The sequence below is a fragment of the Embiotoca jacksoni genome, unplaced genomic scaffold (assembly GCF_022577435.1).
Source record: "Embiotoca jacksoni isolate LCO1_2020_lvr unplaced genomic scaffold, fEmbJac1.0.p SCAF_11, whole genome shotgun sequence".
NCBI classification, from domain to species: Eukaryota; Metazoa; Chordata; class Actinopteri; family Embiotocidae; genus Embiotoca; species Embiotoca jacksoni.
Window position 1 is genome coordinate 7,536,033 of NW_027185241.1, and position 19,826 is coordinate 7,555,858.

At 42.6% G+C, this 19,826-nt stretch overlaps 3 protein-coding genes across 3 annotated transcripts; 2 read left to right on the forward strand and 1 right to left on the reverse strand.

The window, feature by feature from the left end:
• Positions 1-218: 218 nt before the first annotated feature.
• Positions 219-10,039, reverse strand: rnf41l (ring finger protein 41, like). The gene is made up of 7 exons (XM_069142865.1): positions 9,978-10,039; positions 4,339-4,549; positions 4,002-4,214; positions 3,729-3,868; positions 1,968-2,130; positions 1,732-1,852; positions 219-814 (listed from the first exon to the last, which is right to left on the reverse strand). The coding sequence occupies exons 3-7, from the start codon at positions 4,205-4,207 to the stop codon at positions 428-430; spliced, it is 1,017 nt and encodes a 338-aa protein (XP_068998966.1). The 5' UTR covers positions 4,208-4,214; positions 4,339-4,549; positions 9,978-10,039; the 3' UTR covers positions 219-427.
• Positions 5,706-19,277, forward strand: rad54b (RAD54 homolog B). The gene is made up of 16 exons (XM_069142864.1): positions 5,706-5,793; positions 6,605-6,783; positions 6,901-7,087; positions 12,633-12,875; positions 13,512-13,811; positions 13,962-14,124; positions 14,237-14,462; positions 15,098-15,184; positions 15,290-15,410; positions 15,493-15,632; positions 15,743-16,033; positions 16,199-16,362; positions 16,551-16,812; positions 17,646-17,712; positions 17,808-18,005; positions 18,093-19,277. The coding sequence occupies exons 2-16, from the start codon at positions 6,637-6,639 to the stop codon at positions 18,311-18,313; spliced, it is 2,817 nt and encodes a 938-aa protein (XP_068998965.1). The 5' UTR covers positions 5,706-5,793; positions 6,605-6,636; the 3' UTR covers positions 18,314-19,277.
• LOC138194264 (fibrinogen silencer-binding protein) lies at positions 9,230-12,258 on the forward strand. Its single transcript, XM_069142866.1, has 2 exons — positions 9,230-10,024; positions 10,742-12,258. The coding sequence occupies exons 1-2, from the start codon at positions 9,618-9,620 to the stop codon at positions 11,295-11,297; spliced, it is 963 nt and encodes a 320-aa protein (XP_068998967.1). The 5' UTR covers positions 9,230-9,617; the 3' UTR covers positions 11,298-12,258.
• Positions 19,278-19,826: the final 549 nt, after the last annotated feature.

Consider the following 19,826-nt stretch of genomic DNA (forward strand, 5'->3'; position numbering starts at 1 on the left):
AGACATAAACCGATCCTGGGGTCATGAAAATAACTGCTTTTAATTGAAACCTAATGGACACAAAACAAGGAGCATCAACCAATGATCTGAAGAAATAATTGACAATAAGTGAGCTGAGCACGAAAAATGCTCACAAAATGAATGTTCACTTTTACATAATCCTGCTCTCCCAGCTGGGAATGAATTACACAAAAATACCTGCCTTTCAAGCACAATATATAGTTCATTCCACAGCTTAACATTTTTTTTTTTTTTTTTTTTTTTCATTTTTCAACTCATAATTAATCAAAAATCATGTCAAAAACTACAGAAGCAACTGTCCAAGCAGGATGGTTTAATTTCTGTGCCGTCATCCAAATCATTGCTAAATATAAAAAAATAAAGATTACATTTATTGTAGTTTGTCTAATCTCAAGCTCCACTGTATTCAGATGACCGTCACCTCCCGGTTCTTCCTCTTGATACAATCCAGGGTCAAACTCCGGGTGCCCCCCTTGCGCACCCCCTCTGCCAGCTGCGGGGATGGAGGTGGACCTGATGCATGTATGACCTGAGCTGAATGCAGTGACAGACTGGAGGCATGTAAAGAAGCCTCTCTCTGCAGATGTCTTGTTGGCTCAAATGCCTGCTGGTCTCCCTGATGCTGCTCCCTGACTCCCTGTTCAGGAGGATGCTGACTCCTGGTGGGCTGCAGGTCTCTGAGGAGCTCCAACAGTTCTCTCTTCTCCAGCTCTGCCTCCGCCAGCTCCTGTCTCCTCAGACGCTCTGCTCCTAACAGAGCGCGCATGTCGCACATCACACGGGACAGCTGACCCTGCACACACAACATCCACTGACATGAACCAACGTGCTGCACATCAAATACTTTCCTGTGTAACTGACAGTGGCGATTAATGCATTTAGGGCCTAAAAGAAACAATTTGGCACTGATTGAAAACCATTAAAACATTAAAAGTAATCATCCCGAGCATTGGTTTCTTTTAAAGTGTTAAATTATTAATGTTGTTATTTTGAATATGTATTTTTGGGCATTGTTCGCTTTCATTTGATGGGGATAGTGAAAAACAGACAGGAAATGGGGGAAGACAGCAGGGGAATGACATGCAGCAAATAGTCGTCCATGACCAGGAGGGAAACCAGGGACTTGGTCCTTTTGGTTTGGGCCGAGTCGCACCCTTAATATTTTTATTAATTTTAATGTATTTTTTTGCTGGGCTGATGAGGCCAGCCCTCGAAACCTGAATGTCTGTCACTGACTGACTGAGTGATGAAGTTAAACCATTGGTCGGCCAAATGTCATATGACTTTCAAATTAAAAAGCCTCTTCAAATAAAAAGCCCTCCAGTGTTTCATACACGATCCAGTCATACCTATACTAGACTTTGACCTCGTCTTGTTATATTGAAGCTTTTTATGCCAACATAGATGGCAGTTGGCAGCATTTTAATCTAATGGTGAAGGTCACATGATATGACTGAAAGCTCTTGAACAGGCACTAAATGGAACTTGAGTTTAGACTGAGGTCAAGAGTGACATTCACTGTATTTTTGACATTCACATTGAACTGAAGAGCGAACACCTTTACAATTAAAAGGCAATAGAAATGTAATGTAGGTCAAACATTCTCACTAACTGGCGTCAAATCTGTACTTTCAGCCCTACTCAGTTCTTTCTGTTGATAACTGCTGCGTTAATAATGAAGTAAATACATAAAAGGGATTAACAGTTCACCTTGAGCTCCTCCACCTCGTTCTTCAGATGTGACTCTTTCTGCACCATGTGTCTCCTCTGCGAGTCCAGCCGAGACTCCATCTCTCGTCTCACCTCCTCCACCTTGCACAGCATCTCCGCCCTGCAGTAAACATGTATGGAGAACAAAGTTATGACCTACGATAAGAACATTAAAGTAACCTTTGAGTTCAGGATTAAGTGAGAGAGAAGTTTTCATGACCACCAGACAAACTTACCTGAGCATCTCCACCTCTGTGCGCAGCTCTGCCACACAGTTATGTGGAGACTGGTCGATAGAGAGGAGAGTGTGGCCGCAGCCGTTGGGACACTCTCTGCTGCGGAAGTTACATTCAGACAGGTGAGCCTCTAAACCCCGCCTCTCTACCTGCACAGGACAACCTGAGAGGAAAGAGATACCTCACATGAAATGACCAGTTTATATATGGAAGTATCAGGACAGTTTTCTTAATCGTTTTGTGAGAGGAAATTTGATTTGCAGACATGGCTTTGAAAAGAAAATGAATACGGGTACTGTACCAACAATAAACACAGAAATAGAATGTGTTTTTCAAGCAAAATTATAACACTTGAAGATTGGCTACATATGGTTACATGCAAGAAGAAAACACCAAAGTAACAAATGCCTTTTTATTTCAGCAATCTCACATTATCTAACATTAACTTCATTGCAAAAAATATTTAACACTTTCTATTATGTTTAAGTAAAAGTAGAATCATTAGTTTTACTATATATATGTATATAGAGAGAGAGAGGAGAGAGAAATTTTATATCCTTATATATATTTATACAAAACATTCTACATATCACTAAAGTGCAACATCCTGTGCAATATACTATATACTTCAAACCATGTGCAATAATAATCTAGAAACGTGTACATTTGTGCATGTAAACGGTTTAATTTAATGTATGTAGCTTGTGTGTGTTTATATACTATACATAGGTCTATTTTCTACATATTTTACTTTTTTTTTTTTATCCAATTTGTAGAGTGCTGTTGCCTCACAGCAAGAGGATTCTGGGTTCGAACCCCGGCCTGGAGCCTGGAGCCTTTCTGTGTGGAGTTAGCATGTTCTCCCTGTGCCTGCGTGGGCTCTCTGGGCACTCCGGCTTCCTCCCACCATCCGAAGACATGTATGTCAGGTAAATTGGTGATTCTGGAAAAAATTGCCCTTAGAATGAATGGTCTTTGTTTCCGTCTGTCTCTACGTGTTGGCCCTGTGATGGACTGGCAACCTGTCCAGGGTGCACCCTGCCTTCGCCCAATGTGAGCTGGGATAGGCTCCAGCACCCCCGTGACCCTGTTCAGGATACAGCGGGTATCCATGATGGATGGATGGATCCAATTTTGTACTTATCTTTTCTACTTGTAGCCTCAAGCTGCTATGATGGCTAAAATTCCCCGCTGTGGGATTAATAGTCTTATTTTAACTGTAATATGAAGAAAATGTTTTTATACTCCTCACTGCACTCATTATGCTTCATTTTTGACCAGACATAATAAACTTCTCACAGCAATCAGACAGCAGCAGAGATATCAGCAGCGGTTAGTGACCGTAGCACTTAACACTGCAAAGAGGCACACTGCATGCACACACTGTCACTAATACCTACCACAGTGGTAACATATGTACTCTCCACCTGCCAAAGACAGGTCACAGTCACTTGAGCACAAAAGCTTGTACATACATACTCATACCGGCTTTTAAATTGCTTATTAAAGAAAGATGGAAAGTTGACCCTGAGTGCACTCTGAGTGAGGTCTGTGGGAGCTTTCAGTCCCATACGTGCACCAGTTTGTTGGGTAGCCATGACAACAAAAGAGCCACCTGTTGTTCACCCACACAGAAGTGTCAAATTACCTTTGTATCATACAAATCCACGAGGATAACCATTTAACTTTACAGTTACCAAAATCAGAAATAAATCAACACGTCAGAGGAGCAGTCTGTGTGTCAGTGTGATGTTTTAATACCTGTGTTAGAGCAGGATATGAAGGCAAACTCGCACTCATCCTCATGTGTGTGAAGGCTCTCCAGGGAGCAGACCACCTCACATCCCTGCCCTGCGTTGACACAACGGATCTGCAGACGGCTCAGGTCGTTACGCATGTACCTGTCATTCAACAGACACAAGCTCTTCAAGGGAGATACATTTACAATCCCACTGAATAAAAGGAAATTTGTCTGTGAAACTTAAGAATGAGTAATCACAACAAAGAGACACAACTGCAGAGAAGGAGACAGACCTGTAAAGTGGTTTGAGGCTGCCCACATCCAGCGTCAGTCTGTCCTCAGGACAGGAGTGGTGATGGACCAGCCAGCTGCTGATGCAGGCGCTGCAGTAAGCGTGTTCACAGGGTGCCTGCAGAGGGCGTTCCAACACGTCCCGGCAAACACAGCACAGCAGACCCTCATTCACATAGCCCACAAACCTCTCCAGATCATAGCCCATCCTACAACTACACACATGATACGGGTTATAAAACACATGACAAAAGTTGAGTCGAAACCTGCTTGTCCAATCTTGCTACCATATTGGCTCATTTATTTTCGTTCCTTTTTCTTCCACAATAATATTCCTACCTTATGAGTCAGTTCATCCAACTTTTCCTTCTTGTTTCCCTCTGTAGATTTTGACTCCACTTGCTCCTGCACAGGTAACCTTCCTTCTTGTCCTTTAGCTGCTAGAGCCTCTCCTTCTTCATCATCTCTGTTCGCTCCATCAAGGTGAGGGTCTCCTCTCTGTAAGCCCTCCCCTATACCTTTGGGAATGCGTCTCTATGGAGAGGTATCCCTGACAACAAAGGTTCAGGATACAAGCAGGCAGCTGTCACATGAGATCAGATCCGATCAGAGACACAGACAGAATTACAGCAAAAGAAACACTCCCAAATTCTGCAGTCGTGTGCTTCCCTGACTGTCTAACCATTAAAGCTGTGTTGTGCCGTTGCCTTTCAGAGATTACCGCTGTCCTCTAACTGTTTCTGTTTCTCTTAATGACCCACCCTATCCTAGGTTTTTCTCTCTCTCTCTCTCTCTGGATGTGGGATTAACATGGATTACACTCTCTCCCTCCTTGACTGGATTACAGACCACACAACATCAGATGGCAGGAAAACACATGACCACAAAAATCAAAGAGCACCCCAAACGCCTGGACTCCTCCTGTTATACTTTGTTAGATTAGAATATGTGGTGAAGGAAGTAGAAGTGGCAGTACTGTCTTGTAAAAATACTTTATTACAAGTCATAAATTAAAAAAAAAAAATCACCTAAATATGTGAAACTTTTCAGCAAAATGTGCATTGTATGTCAAAAGTAAAGGTGTAAATCATGCATATGGCTCTCAAATGGGTTATCACTTAACTGTTATATTACTGATGCATTAACATGGCAACAACAGTTTAAAATTAAAGTTAATACAAACTTTAAAAAAAAAAAATCTTTGAGGGTTACTCAAATATTTATATCTAAAAAGGAGTTTGCATAATTTGAAATACTCAAATAAAGTTAAAGCAAGTTAAATCATTCAGTGCTTGAGTAAATGTACATAACTACTACTGCTACTGTTTATTTTAATTCGTTCAAGTCAATTAATGTGACTTCAATAAATTATTAGTAAGTCTATTAGACTAGATAGAAGTATTCAAGACAAAAGGGAATTACAATCATATTCAAAACTAAAATACCTGAAGATAATCTCTCAAACTCTTCACCAACATTTACACGCTCTTTTCTTGATGACGCTATGACAGGAGAGTTTGTTTGATAGAAGGTAAACTCGATTTTATCACCGGGGTTGCTGAACTTCAGAGGGCATATAGGTGTGTGTACGGGATGTAGCGAGTAATTTCCACTGGTATAGAAATCAAGCGCATCCGTTTCGTTTTGACCACGCCTACTGCACGGTCTCAACCAATCAGAATCTTTGAATCATCCAGCGGGAGAAACGGAACAGAATCAGAAACCGAGAATTAAAGGAGAGAAAAGAAAAGACGATTAGTTTGTTTGTTTCCGTCAAACTTTTACCTTGTCCGGGTATGTACAACCGGTTGTCCCGCTGTCACACGTTATTTAACGAGATGTTAAAGCCAAATTGAGACCGTGTTGTTGTTAGCGTTTTAGCTAGCTTTCTAACCTGCATGCAATAGGTCGACGTAGCTAACAAGCTAGCATGTTGATGTGTGTTGCTATTTTTTGTATTATTTTATTTTTTTTATCTAACCCGTTAATGCATGTCAGTACTTTCAATGATGCCGAAATCTGCATGTGCAACCTTGTGCATGTGTTGATATCTTGCCAAATGTCCAACACAAGATCCCAGAACTCTGGTTTCACAGTTTGTAACATGAAATGTGGTAAAAGCAAAAACTGCATTTTAATTACACTTGTGAAACTCCAACAAGACGGTGTTTAATATGTGTGTCTGATAAGTTGTTAAAGTGATTGAGTGTGTATCAAATCTACCAATTAAGAAAAAACAACAACAACAAAAAAATCAATTAATGCCTCATGAAATACAACCACACACAAAATATTATGGTCTGTAACATGCAACAATAGTTGAAGCTAAACTGATGTAAAATATACACCTGTATATTGGACAAATGAGTCAACACATAATTATTACTGAAGGAAGAGTGTGAAGCGATTGAAACCCACCAGACTAATTTATACATTTGCTCATTGTGCTGAATGATTAGTTAGTAGAGGTGGAAAATTAGACTTTCTCTTTTTGTCAACCTCCTAATATATCTTTGGGTGTTTCTGGACCACTGCTGTGATAATTTTCTGAGCATTGACTTGTCAAGTAATAACTAGTCTGCTATTCTTCGCTGTCTGTCTTTAGGACTTTGATTATTGTGTGTTGTCACTGGGAGAATGCGGCGCTCAGGAGCTCCCAGTCAGCTGCTGGGTAATGCTGTGAAAAAGCCTCGATTTATGCCACCCGGAGCATCTGCTTCATTTCTTCTGGCTGAATCCAAGTCTCTGACTCCTAAACCTGCTTCAGGCGATACGCTGAATAAGGTGAGTTTTTCCTCAACATCTTGCCCACAGTCTGATTCTTCAGTGTTTATCACCATTGCTCATAATTCTTTCAAACTTTCTCACATTTTAAATTATTGTCCTTCTCTCCTCTTTCAGGTCCAGAGAAGTTGTGCAGCACCAGCTGTGAGTAACACAGCATGTAACGTCCAGCCCAAAGCTGCTCCAGCCTTGTCCAGGGCTCTGGCTCGTGTGCTCAGTGCAGCGGAGAGTAAGGAAAATGAGGCCGAGACTAAACATCAAAACCCCGGGTCGGGAGACCGTGCAGCGGACAAAAAACCAGCAGGTGAGACACAGATTTGTTGCCGGTACAGTGGACGACAACGGTCATTTGAACGTCCACAAAACATTGCTCACATAGATACCAAATTGACACTTAAAAGGTCATCCTGAAGCTTGAAAGATTGTTAATGCAAAAAGGCCTGAGGTCGTTTTTGTATTCCTCAGCAGTCTGTTACTGTTTTTCACGGCATACATTTTTCTCACTGGAACATGTCACTTTTTTGCCAAGTGATATTGGAAATTTTTAAATATGATTTTTCATATTGGTGCAAGTACGAAGAACACGTTAAAAAATTGTATAATAACAAGTAGAGCTGCAACAATGAGCTAATAAATCAATTAGTCGGTCAACACAAAATAAATCCCCAACTATTTAGAAAATGTTGTTTTTTATTGAGAAAATGCAAAAATTCTGATTTCAACTTCTTAAATGTGAATATTTTGAAAATGGTCACAATTGCGGAGCTCCAATCAGTGCTTTAATTTTATACCGTATCCCACTTCCCCCTTCTCTGCCTCTTCACCATCAGCTCTCAAATCAAAAGACAAAAATGCTACAAAAACAAAACCTTGAATTATTAATTGATTACTATAATAGTTTCAGATACATTTTCTGATAATTTGTTAATTAACTGAAGTTGCAAGGATCAGTCAATTCATCTATTAATTGTTTGAAAAAAAAATTAATGGCCAGCTATTTTGATTGCTGTTTAATGAAAAATAAGCAAAAATTCTTAGATTTTATTTTAAATGGAATATTTTCTGGTTCCTTTAGTCCTCCATGATAATAAACTGAAAATGTTTTGGTTGTGGACTGATGGTTGGGACAATAAAGACATTTGAGGCTGCCCTTTGGGCTTTTGGAAACACTGGTCAACAGTTTTCACCATTTTCTGACATTTCAAAGACCCAACACGTAATCGATTAAATGAGAAAATAATCGACAGATGGTAGTTGCAGCCCTACTAACGAGTGTAGAACTTTGAAAGTACAAAAACTACAGAGTACTGTACTGTCAAAGTTTTCTGTCAAACATTTAACTAACTAACTGAAATAACTAAGAATTAAATTCAATTCCTGCCTGTTAACATTCAATAACTAAAAAGGAAATTCAATTTCTGCCTGTTAACATGAAATAACTAAAAAGGAAATTCAATTTCTGCCTGCCTAAGGACAGTGCTTGGTTGTAAAATTTGAATAAAGAAAGACGATCTTTACCGAGGTGTGTTTTTTTTAGAGGCTGGACGGAGTCTGCTCCAAGTCAACACAAAGACTATCCGCTCCATCACAAAACCACGTGTTATTTTTATTCTTGCACAACGCAGTTCATTGTGAAACATACCCACAGCCTCACACACCGGGTTGATGTTGCGTTCACGCCATGAAACACGTTCATTACAAAACGGTGGAAAATTGCTCCCCTTATTCCTTTGTTTGGTTTGCAATTTTACGCACACAAAGACTTGACGCCGACAGGAGTGACTCTCATTTCGCAGCGCCTGTCCTGCCTGTGTCTAATAATAGCGACACACTGAGGATGGATGTTAAACCAGGCGGGTTGAAGCTGAGTGACAGCAGGTCCAGCATTATGTAAATTAGCGGGGTAGCGCAGTGGCAGCGCCGACCAGATTAGGACTGTGCTCAGGATCAGTGAGCCACCGCCGCTCCTCTTGCAGGAGCAACTAGTGCCTCTGTTTTCCTTCCTGAAAATACGCGGCACACGCGCCCTGTGCGTTTGGCTCGGCACGGTTTTCACACGCGCCCTGAACACGTGTTTTAATCGGTTGAGTCGGTGTTTGTGATGCAGAGTTGAGATTTATTGTCTGCATCCACTAAACAACATGGGTAGAAGCGCCGCTTACACGGGCATGCGCAGCGCGCTCCCAAACCCCTCCCCCACTCAGTTAGTTAAACCAGCGCTATTTCAAAGCGTCCCTCACTTGAGGAAAATAGACTGCTGACCAGTAATAACCTGTAATGTGGTGTTTGAAAACTGTTTTCCCCACCTTGTGCAGAGCGTAGCCCCTCTGTGGCCGCCCTCTTGTTATGTTGCAGAGACAGTGTGGCTGTGCTGTGCTTGGTTTTGGGTTTAGAGAGACCGAGCTGTAAGTAGGTCGGGCTAGGCTTAAGCGGCTTAGCTACGTCAGCCTAAGCTGGGAGGAATTCATCCAAAGCCCTCCGCGGTAGGCGGGGGCCTAAACGAGGCTGGCCTAGTTAAGCCTGATTCTTATTGTGTGCAGCACAGCCTGTTTTTGTTGTGCAACGTAGCTGAGAGGGAACCCAGGAGTAGTGTGTGAATCCATGCACTTGTTAGTCATAGTCTATGTTTGATTTAGAGAAGAAGAAGAGATGGCAAATGAGACATGTATGACAGTTAGACCAGTGTGAGTGTGTCACCGTGGACCAAGAGAAGAGAGCAGCAGGGACAGAAAAAGACAGGTGGGAAGAGTGAGGAGCCACAGCACTAAGTGTTGTTACTGAGGGGTGACCGTCATAGGCCTGACTTGGTCTTTGTGAGCCCGCTATGCTATAAGATGGCGTCCAGCTCTGTGTTTCTGTCCAGCATGGTGGGTAAAGCTCGCTCCTCCAACTTCACCCTTTCTGAGAAGCTGGACCTGTTGAAGCTGGTCCGTCCTCACATCCGCATCCTGGAGGAGCACACCAACAAGCATGCGGTCATCGTGGACAAGAACAAGTGTTGGGACACTGTGGCCGAGCAGTACAACGCCCTGGGAGGGGACAGACCCCACCGCACCGCCCAGGGCCTCCGGACCCTCTACAAGAGACTGAAAGAGTCAGCCAAACAGGAAGTGATGCAGCGGAGACACGCCCAGCCCGAGTACAGAGGAAGCATCTCTGAGCCAACCAGGAGAATTATGGAGATGATCCCTCACCTGTTTCACCATGTGCCCATCCACGAAAAGGACCAGGCACTGCGCAGGTACAGTGTGGCCCACACCTCCGAGCACAGACACACATTTTAATACAGAAGAGACAGGAAAACACAGCAGAGATTAGTGAGCGCAGACAGTCATGCTTAGTTCCAAACGGTGTTGTTATGTGACACTGATTCAACCCTTACAGGAGGAGGTAGAGGACGGGCTGCTCCCAAACCCAATCAGATTACACACCCAGTGCATCGTCAGGCTCAACAGGAAAATACTGGATGTCCTGCCATCATTCACTCTGTAGCAGTTTGTTCTAGCACATTCACATAAAAACCTTGTTTTGATATTGATTCATCTGCCTGATTTACTCTCCGGTGAATCTTAAAGTGAATTTTTATTACAATCACGTTTGGCTCAACTTCTCAGTGCTACTAAAAGTGAGAAACACCAATTTAGAAGAATATACAGAAGGCAATAAACCATTAAATCATGAAATATCGTGCTAAAAATTCTCAACTTTTACTGCTACAACATTGGGGACAGACACTAAAGAAAAGCAACCGGATATTGTCAACTGTGAGTCTTGTTGGCAAATCCTTTAATTTCCTCTCAGTCTACTCCGATCAGTCACTTAATCTTTTGATTGATTTAATGTACAATATCACCAATAGAGGACTCTACACTGTTCACAATAACACGATGTAGACATACAGTAAATGCTGTTTGAGCACTCAAGGCCCGCTCATTGTTATCCCCTTTTCCATTTGTAGATTAATATACAGCAAGCACAACTCTCCCATTGAGCATCCTGGCAGCAGCTCCTCTCTGGCCGGACTCCAGGATTACTCAGCAGCTGTCCCAAGTATCCCCCACGAGGTGGTCCAGCTGGACCCTGAAGAGGATGTAAAACCACCGCCAGACCTCCCCATCCTCTCCACGCACACAGGGCCAAGGCTGGACGGAGGCCAGGAGCAGGAGGAGGACCAGGACTTGGGCAGCATCCACGACTACGAAGCTTCCTTGTCTCCCGCTCCTTCGTCCATTAACATCCCCCTCTCGACGTCGCCGCTGCCCTTAGGCCACGACCTCTACCCCAACGACATCTACCCACACCACGAGCCGGACAGATTTCGCCCTCTGCACCTGGCCAAAGAGGAGCACGAGCTGGTGTTAGCCAATCACAAGAAGGTTGCCCTGTACCTGGAGGAGAAGAGGGAGGGGCTGAAGAGGAAACAGGAACTGGAGGAAGAACTTCTGAAAGCCAAGATCAAAGTGGAGAAACTAAAGGCTGCCCGACTCAGACACGGATTGCCAATTCCCCTATAACGAGTATGAGCACGCACGTCTGCGCCAGTTTGAGAAAGGGAGAGTCTCTGAGGAGTTTAAAGCAGCTCTGGAGGAATCACACTCATCAGTTTTTTGTTGGAATGGAGAAACATAGTGCCTCGTACAGACATGCATCGCCTTTTTGCTTATTGCAGGATAATTTAGTTGTATTATGTTGCCATGGGTCTCTGTTTGTGCTTGTCAGTGTTAAAAATGTATCATCATTCCCACACTCGCTGAAAGAGGCAGAGACACTGTGACAGGCCAGAATGGGTAAAATACATGTCAACATCCAAATATTGGGAGGGAATATTTGTAGTATTGACTGAAATCTACCTTACTGGTGCTTTTCCTGCTTCGATCTGCCACCAAAAGTTGAACTATAGAAATGTTTGAATTTGTTATTATCTAAGATTGTTGGAAAAAAAATATGGTGATATCATCTATTCTAATAGTATACGGGAATGTGAGAGTGCCCAGTTTATAACGGCAGGATTGGTAAGTGTTCTTTTTGTGACGAAAATGTCCACCTCATCTGACCTCTGTTGTTCAAGCTCCTGCTGAACAAACCTGGTTTGTAAAGGTGTTTTTAATTATGGTGGTTTTAAAAGAAGCAGAAACACTCTAGTTCTCTTCAAAGGAACACGACAGTAGAAAATTTCAAACATATCAGGAATGGAGCACAAGTTCAACTTTTGAATAACTTAATGTACTAATAATAACAAATTCTGTGAACTAAGGTGAGAATGCGTCAGAAATGTTCGAGTCTGAAATTCTGTCTAGTTGCTGAATTGATGGCCAAGATGAGTGAACAAAAGAAGGGAGAGGTGGTGTTGGTTATTTTATATTATTTAATGTATGTGAGTACAACATTGATTGTATTGTAATGTTGGTATACAAGTGTTGTCAGTTTCTTTTACAGTTTGTACAAATGTTCGCTTCTTTCTATTAAAAAAAAGAAGGTTAATATTCTGCTGGTCTTGTGTTTATTTTTTAGTCAAACCGACGTCCCCGTTTCTTAATTTTTTAATCATTGTTATAAAGTGATGATAAGCAAGCATCATGTGATACCAGATCAGCTACCAGTGGCATTGTTGCGTGTTGTAAAACTGTCTTTATTCTGTGCACGTCAGACATGTTGGATATTTTTGTTTCTAACCAGACCGGTGAATGCACTGTATGTAATGTACAGCAGCATGGATGTATAGTATGTAAGGGGACTTTCTTCCTTGTTGAAGACTTGGTGCAGCAGTGACCCCTGCTGGCGACTTCTTTGACTTCTGTCTCGCCACATTCTGTTGGTTTTTCACTGTGTTTTATGTCTTTGTGTTACAGGACTGAATGGCGGCCCTCAGCCCACTCATGGCTCTCCTCAGACCCCTCAGCCTCCTGAAAGGTCGGCCTGTGTGTCTGGAGCTGCAGGCTCTGTCTGCGGTCAGGACGGAGAGCGCTATTTCAGCGTGGTGTGGTGTAAGGCCAGTAAGAAGAAACATAAGCGCTGGGAGGGTGATGCCGTGCTGGTTACAAGAGGACGCACAGTCACACTTAAAGACATGGAGGGGAAGGATATTGGAAAGGGTGAGGTGGAGACGCTCAGGTTTTATTTTATTTAAAAAAAAAAAAATGTCAATGAATGTGTAATTTTGACTGATAAACGGTCTAACTGCATCTCCTGTTTGCCATTAAAGGTGAACACATGTTTACAAGAAATTCATATGAATGAGTGGTCTTGTGCTACAGTGGAACGTATCTAGTGTCCTATGATCACACCAAGCATCAGTGTTAGGTGTGGCTATGAGTACTCTGTGCACCTTTAACCACACCCAACCGTAACGTTGAGGTGTAAGAAGTGTGCATCTACACACCACATCACAGCCAGGTCAGCCATCTGAGATCAGCCCTTGTTCACTCATTCACTGCTCCCTATAGTGCACACTCAGTAGTTCTGACCAGTAAATTCTGAGATTTAGGACATTTAGGTCATTAATATGTCCTCTATTTTTTGGCTGTCTGTTTCTATGGGTGTTCTCTATTAGGATAGATATGTACATATAGAAATTCAAATATTCATAAACTAATTGAAACTGGCTTCCAAACTTTTAACTGAGTCTCCCTTCTAGATTAGCGATATATACTAACGTGCTAAAGAGACCAGTACTCGAACATTTCCTCCAGTGTACACGGTCCTGACAGTTGTGCATGTTTGTGTTGTAGGTAGCGGCTACAAGGTGTCAGAGCTGGCCTCGTTGTCTGAGGGAGAGACTCTGATGATTGGTGGGAAGGAGGTGGAGGTGATGGGGGTCATTTCTGCGGAGAACTTTGCCAGCGGTCGTTGTTTCCAGGAGGTCCCAACAGAGCAGGAGGAGTCCCATAAAGCGTCTGCTCCACCTCCCACTCGTCGCTTGGCATCCAAACCTTTCTGTCCCCCGACGATGTCTGGCAGAGCAGAGCATCCAGGAACCAAACCAGACGAGGAACAAAGCTTGAGACCTCGTCATGACCCGCTAGCTGCAGGTATGTGAACTCAATCAGAAGCTACCTTGCTTGTAGGAAACGACATAATGTCATTTTCGTATGTTGCCTGCTGTGGTATTTGTTGTTTGTGATGATGCAACAATTTGACAAATTGGCAAAATATAAATTTTTTGTGATGTTTTTTTTTAGGTGCGCTGGTGATGCCTCGGCCCTCTCCCAACCATCAGTGGTCTAATAACAAGTCAGGGCTTCCTGTGGTTGATGTTGTGGTTGACCCATACCTGACCACACACCTTCGACCCCACCAGAGGGACGGCCTGCTCTTCCTCTATGAGTGTGTCATGGGCATGAGGTGACATATGTTATCAAATGTTGTGTCACAAACCTGTTATAGAAGTTGGAAAATAATCAATAGCCTCTATTGGGATTCCCAATGGTTACATTTTTACGTTTTTGTGCTTCAGAGCTGTGGGTCGCTTCGGCGCCATCCTGGCTGATGAGATGGGTTTGGGAAAGACTCTGCAGAGCGTGGCCCTCTGCTGGACGTTGCTCAAACAGGGACCTTATGGTGGGAAACAAGTTGCTAAGCGTGTCCTTGTGGTTACACCTGGCAGCCTGGTGCAGAACTGGGGAGCGGAGTTCAACAAGTGGCTGGGCCGTGAGAGGATCAGCGTTTTCACTGTAGATCAGGTCAGGAAGGGAATTTTTTTTTTTTTTTTTTTTTTTTTTTTTTTAACATTCACAAGAAGGTCATAGGAAGGTCAAGCAACATGATGGCAGAGTAAGAAAAGGCATTTCTAATAGATGGGAAAGTCTAAGTTCAGTTTCTGTTGCAAGGCAATCTTATTTATAAAACATATTTCATTAAACTTAAGCTCACCGTGCATTACATTTACTGTACAGCAATAAATGACATGGAGATGCCAAAAAACAGTAAAGAAGCCACAACATGGACACACAGAGCAATAATGTAGGATTCCTGGGAGAGATACTTCCATAGAGGTGATGTTCTGTAACAGACATTGTATTATAAGCTCTCTATGGAGTATGAAAGATGCTCTTAATCCATCTCCTTTATCTTAAATTAAAACCTTTTTTTAAACATGCATTTTGTCAAATTGTTTTGTATTTTGTGACTGCTTTTTTGTTTTTCTATTTTTAACTTGCTGTTTAACTTATTTGTTATTTTACTTTGATTTTTGGCTTTTCATGCTTTACTGTCTTTTTATAAAGAACTTAAAAACATTAAAAGAGTATCGCAATTATTAATTTACTTTAATGTACCAAGTCATTAATATAATTTTTTTTTATTGACATACGTTTAGGACCACAGGATAGAGCAGTTTGTGTTATCCCCTCTGCACAGCGTTCTTGTGATCAGCTATGAAATGCTGCTGCGCTGCCTGGAGCAGGTACGTTCACGTCGGGCCTCACGATGCACATTTATTTGCCTTTTACAGATAAATGTGCTCATATCGCCTTTGTGCTTTTATTTAATATTTTCCTTCTGTTTTCAGGTACAGAAAGTGGAGTTTGGTCTTGTAATCTGTGATGAAGGTCACAGATTGAAGAACAGCACCATCAAAACATCCTCAGCTCTCAGCAGCCTCAGCTGTCACCGCAGAGTCATACTTACAGGTAGGCGCTTGTGACTGAAAGAAGGCTCTGTCTGACAACTCACTTTAGTGGTTTTGTAAAAAGATGTCTTTTTGATTTGAAGGCACGCCAGTCCAGAACGACCTGCAGGAGTTTTACGCAATTATAGAGTTTGTTAATCCGGGGATCCTCGGGTCGTCAACTGCTTATAGGAAAGTGTATGAGGAACCAATCCTGCGCTCCAGACAGCCATCTTCCACAGAGGTCATTTTTTTGTATCTCTTCCTTCTTGCTTTTTCTTCCCGGTGTAGTTACTTCACAGAAACAACAATACCTCTTATTAAACCCGATCTTTTATCTGCTTCTGCAAACAGGAGGAGAGACTTTTGGGAGAGGAGCGAGCAGCTGAACTCTCTCGCCTGACGGGCATGTTCATCCTGAGGCGGACGCAGGAGATCATCAACCGCTACCTGCCTCCTCGTCTCGACTGGACGCTGTTCTGCAAGCCATCCCCTCTTCAACGAGAGCTCTACAAGCACCTCCTCGGTCACGGAGTCTTAAGAGCCTGCCTGCAGGGCTCCACTCAGAGCCACACACATCTGACCTGCATCACTGCACTGAAGAAGCTCTGTAACCACCCTGGTCTGCTCCATCTCACTGTTAAGGTGACATTCTTTTATAGGACAGCAGAGGGAGAGAAGCCTCTGTCTTTTTTTTTTTTTTTATCATGGTTCATAGTAGTGAATTTGTTACCTCAAAGCTCTGTATTTAGGTGCGTGTTTGGCTGAATTCCAGTCCTAACTGTTGGCACTGTGCCACTCTGTTTGCAGGACAGAAACGATCCTGGCTCTGAGGAGAGTTCATTATACGAGGGCCTGCTTGATCTCTTCCCAGAATCCTATTCTTCAGGAGGATTCAACACTGATGACTCTGGAAAACTGCTCGTTCTCTCAGACCTGCTGACTGCCATAAGACAGCTAAGCCCTTCAGACAGGTGTGTGTGTGTGTGTGTGTGTGTGTGTGTGTGTGTGTGTGTGTGTGTGTGTGTGTGTGTGTGTGTGAGCGCGCGCGCTCATTCGTTCGTTCGTTCGGTTACTCGTTCGTGCATGGTTTTTACAATATCATGAGTGTTTTTATCTACTGAGCATTTGACACATTTGACAAGGAATGTGGCCCCTGCAGGGTGATTGTAGTGTCCAACTACACTCAGACACTGGATCTGCTCCAGGACCTGTGTGTGCACGTGGGCTACACCTTCTGTCGACTGGACGGACACACCCCCACCAGCCAGAGACAACGACTGGTTGATGCTTTCAACAGTCCCTATTCTCAGAACTTCCTGTTTCTGCTGAGTTCTAAAGCAGGCGGGGTGGGACTTAATCTGATCGGGGCTTCCCACCTGGTGCTGTACGATATCGACTGGAACCCTGCCAATGACATTCAGGTAAAGCAACACAATCATAGCATCCTACAGAGTTCAAAGCCTGTGTCACTGTTTTCTTTGACCCAGATGTGTTGTTTATATTCTCTTCTATCTTGCCGTAAGACACATATTCAGTGGACTTTGATCCTGTTGGGTTACTTCAAAAACGATTCTGGTACGTTAGTCTGTTGGGTTTGGTTTCTTTAGGCTGATGTGAAAGTTGTTGATCCAACTATTGGTCAATCTCCACTAAATTCGGAAGCAAAACGGTACAAAGTGAATTTTATGATCATCGATATGTTAATTTAGCGTAAAACTAGAATCCTCAAACACATAAAACACAATAAAGGGCTGCATGACCTCCTGTCAGTCACCAGATTTTGATGTAATTAAATATTCCTGCTCACGTCACCACAACTGTCTCATCGGTAAGTTAACTGTCAGTCAATGTGACTTCTCGTTGAAAGTTCTTGGTTTGTTGTAAGAAATCGGTGACCGTCTGCGACCGTGCATCAATTAATTCAGCTATTGGTCAGTCCTATTAGGAAATTGGAATCTTTCAACTGCAATAATAATTGCAAATTCAAACAATTTCCAAAATATTAGCAGGAGTGTGCAATTTTGAAAAATGACTGCATTTTTACCACATAAAACTCTACAAATTGCATCGCAATTTTTTTGAAAAGTGGCCGCAAAATCAAGTATTTATAATCATAATCACAAAAAGCTCTAACTCTACTGTACTGTTTTAGTGTGAAAGCACCCTCATGTACAGTACATGCATATCCACCAGATGGCACCGTAAACTATCCTGTACATGTGTCATTCTCCACCTTCTTGTCTTCTGTGTGCAGGCCATGGCCCGAGTGTGGAGAGATGGACAGAAGAAGACTGTGCACATTTACAGACTTCTCACTGCAGGCAAGAATTTATAATCACACACGGTGTGCCAGAAAATTCAGAATATCCAGACTGATTTGAAGTTTTATTACTGGGTCTGTGTTACTTCCTCTCAGGTACCATTGAGGAGCGCATATTTCAGAGACAGGTGTCCAAACAGGGGCTCTCTGGGACCGTGGTTGACCTGGGGAAAGGGGCGGAGCACACAAGTTTTTCCACCCGTGAACTTCAAGATCTTTTCAGCCTGGCGGACACGCCCTCTCTAACTCATGACCTGTTGAACTGTGGCTGCAGCATGGACGGCACAGTCAGCGGTAGGTATCCCACAGGCACTGACACCACTACACGACTACACTGAGACTCGCTTCACGCACTCGGCTCACTTTTGTCTTCCTTCTCAGCCGTCGTAGAAAAGGAGGAGCAGGTTTCTGACAGGCCGTGCCAGCTGGGTCGCCAAGGTGACCGTAAGGGGGTGGCGCAGAAGCATCTCAGCATGTCCGAGCTCATGCAGTGGAGGCATTTCTCTGGTGACACATACACTTTCTCAGACCCGTACCTCGATCACGCACGAAACCACATCACCTTCGCATTCCAGACCACCATCTCTCACACAACTCAGTAAACATGAGACTCCACTCTCTGCAGATCGACTCACACACATATCTTTCTTCCACATGTTTGTCATTTGGCTCTCTGGCCTTTGTCAGCCTCAATATAACGTATGACTAACACTCATAAACTGCTGCATGTTAAACAACTGCCTACAAAAAAAAAAAAAAATCAGTTTCCAACAGTTTTAACTTACAAACAGTACAGTATCTTGTCTTAAACTTTTTTTTTTTTTTTTTTAATTTATTCAAAGAAATTTACTGTCAAATTTTAATAAATAAAACGAATTCAAAAGGAAAGTGTGTAAAACAGTGTTTTAAAAAGTTGAATATTTGTTGATGACTGAATATTTCTTGCTGTCGAAAGAAGAGTAAATAAGGATTGGAAGTGTTTGTGTGCCAGGTATGTTTTATATCCACATACTGTAGATAAGACCCTGCAAGAAAGAGTCGCGGTCCATCTAAAGTAATATTTACTGTGTCAGTAGAAGGATTTCTGTTTTTCATGTTTGGAAAGAATGTGAATAGAGCCAGCCTTTCAAAGGATTTAGTTTAAAGCAGCCTGCATAGTGAGTGTGCCACCCAGAGCTAAATCCTTTGATCGGAGAGTGATGGCAGTCAAGGACAAGTATTTTTATTCAGAATTGTTGTGCTTCAATGTCGCAGTTTGTAATGTCATGACCTTACACATCAGTGTCGAGAGAACCTGCTGGGTTTTAGATTTGAACCATACTGCGTTCTGTTCAGTCTATTATTTTGGATAACACTGGTCTGTTCATGATCTTCAACACAAAGCAGCGGCGTGGGAGTTACAGCACGTAGTTGATGTGTTTGTGTGTGCGTGTGTGCACTCGTGATTTGTCACATATGAGTCTGTCACATTGACTGAGCTCCAGAACAATGTACGTCTTTGCACAAACAGCGTAATTATTGTTTATCCGATAAATCATTGCTGTGCGTGATTGTTAAGCAACTTTATTGTATAATAAATGGGTCTCTGGGATCTTTTCTTTATTCAATTAGCATTTTTGTTCTGTGGCCCATCAGTGGTGTGTTGGAGGTTGCGTGGCAATTATGCAGACACCTGCTGTTTCTCTGAGGCCACAGAGTGAATTTAAACTCTCGGTTCAATTTCTACATTAGGCAAGGCAAGGCAAGTTTATATGTATAGCACATTTCAACAACAAGGCAATTCAAAGTGCTTCACATAAAAGCATCAAAACATAAGGCAAAACAAAAGGACATTTAAAAACAATTAATAATAGTGATTAAAACATTAAGCAAGCTAAAAAATAGGATAAAAGTTACAGTGCAGTTTAAGACATCCTCAAATCTGGTTCAGTGAAAGGCAGCAAACAGAAATGTCTTCAGTCTTGGTTTAAATGAGGTGAGGATTGTAGCAGACCTGTAGGTTTCTGGGAGTTTGTTCCAGATATGTGGAGCATAAAAACTGAACGCTGCTTCCTCATGTTTAGTTCTGACTCTGGGAACAGAAAGGAAACCCGTCCCAGACGATCTGAGGGGTCT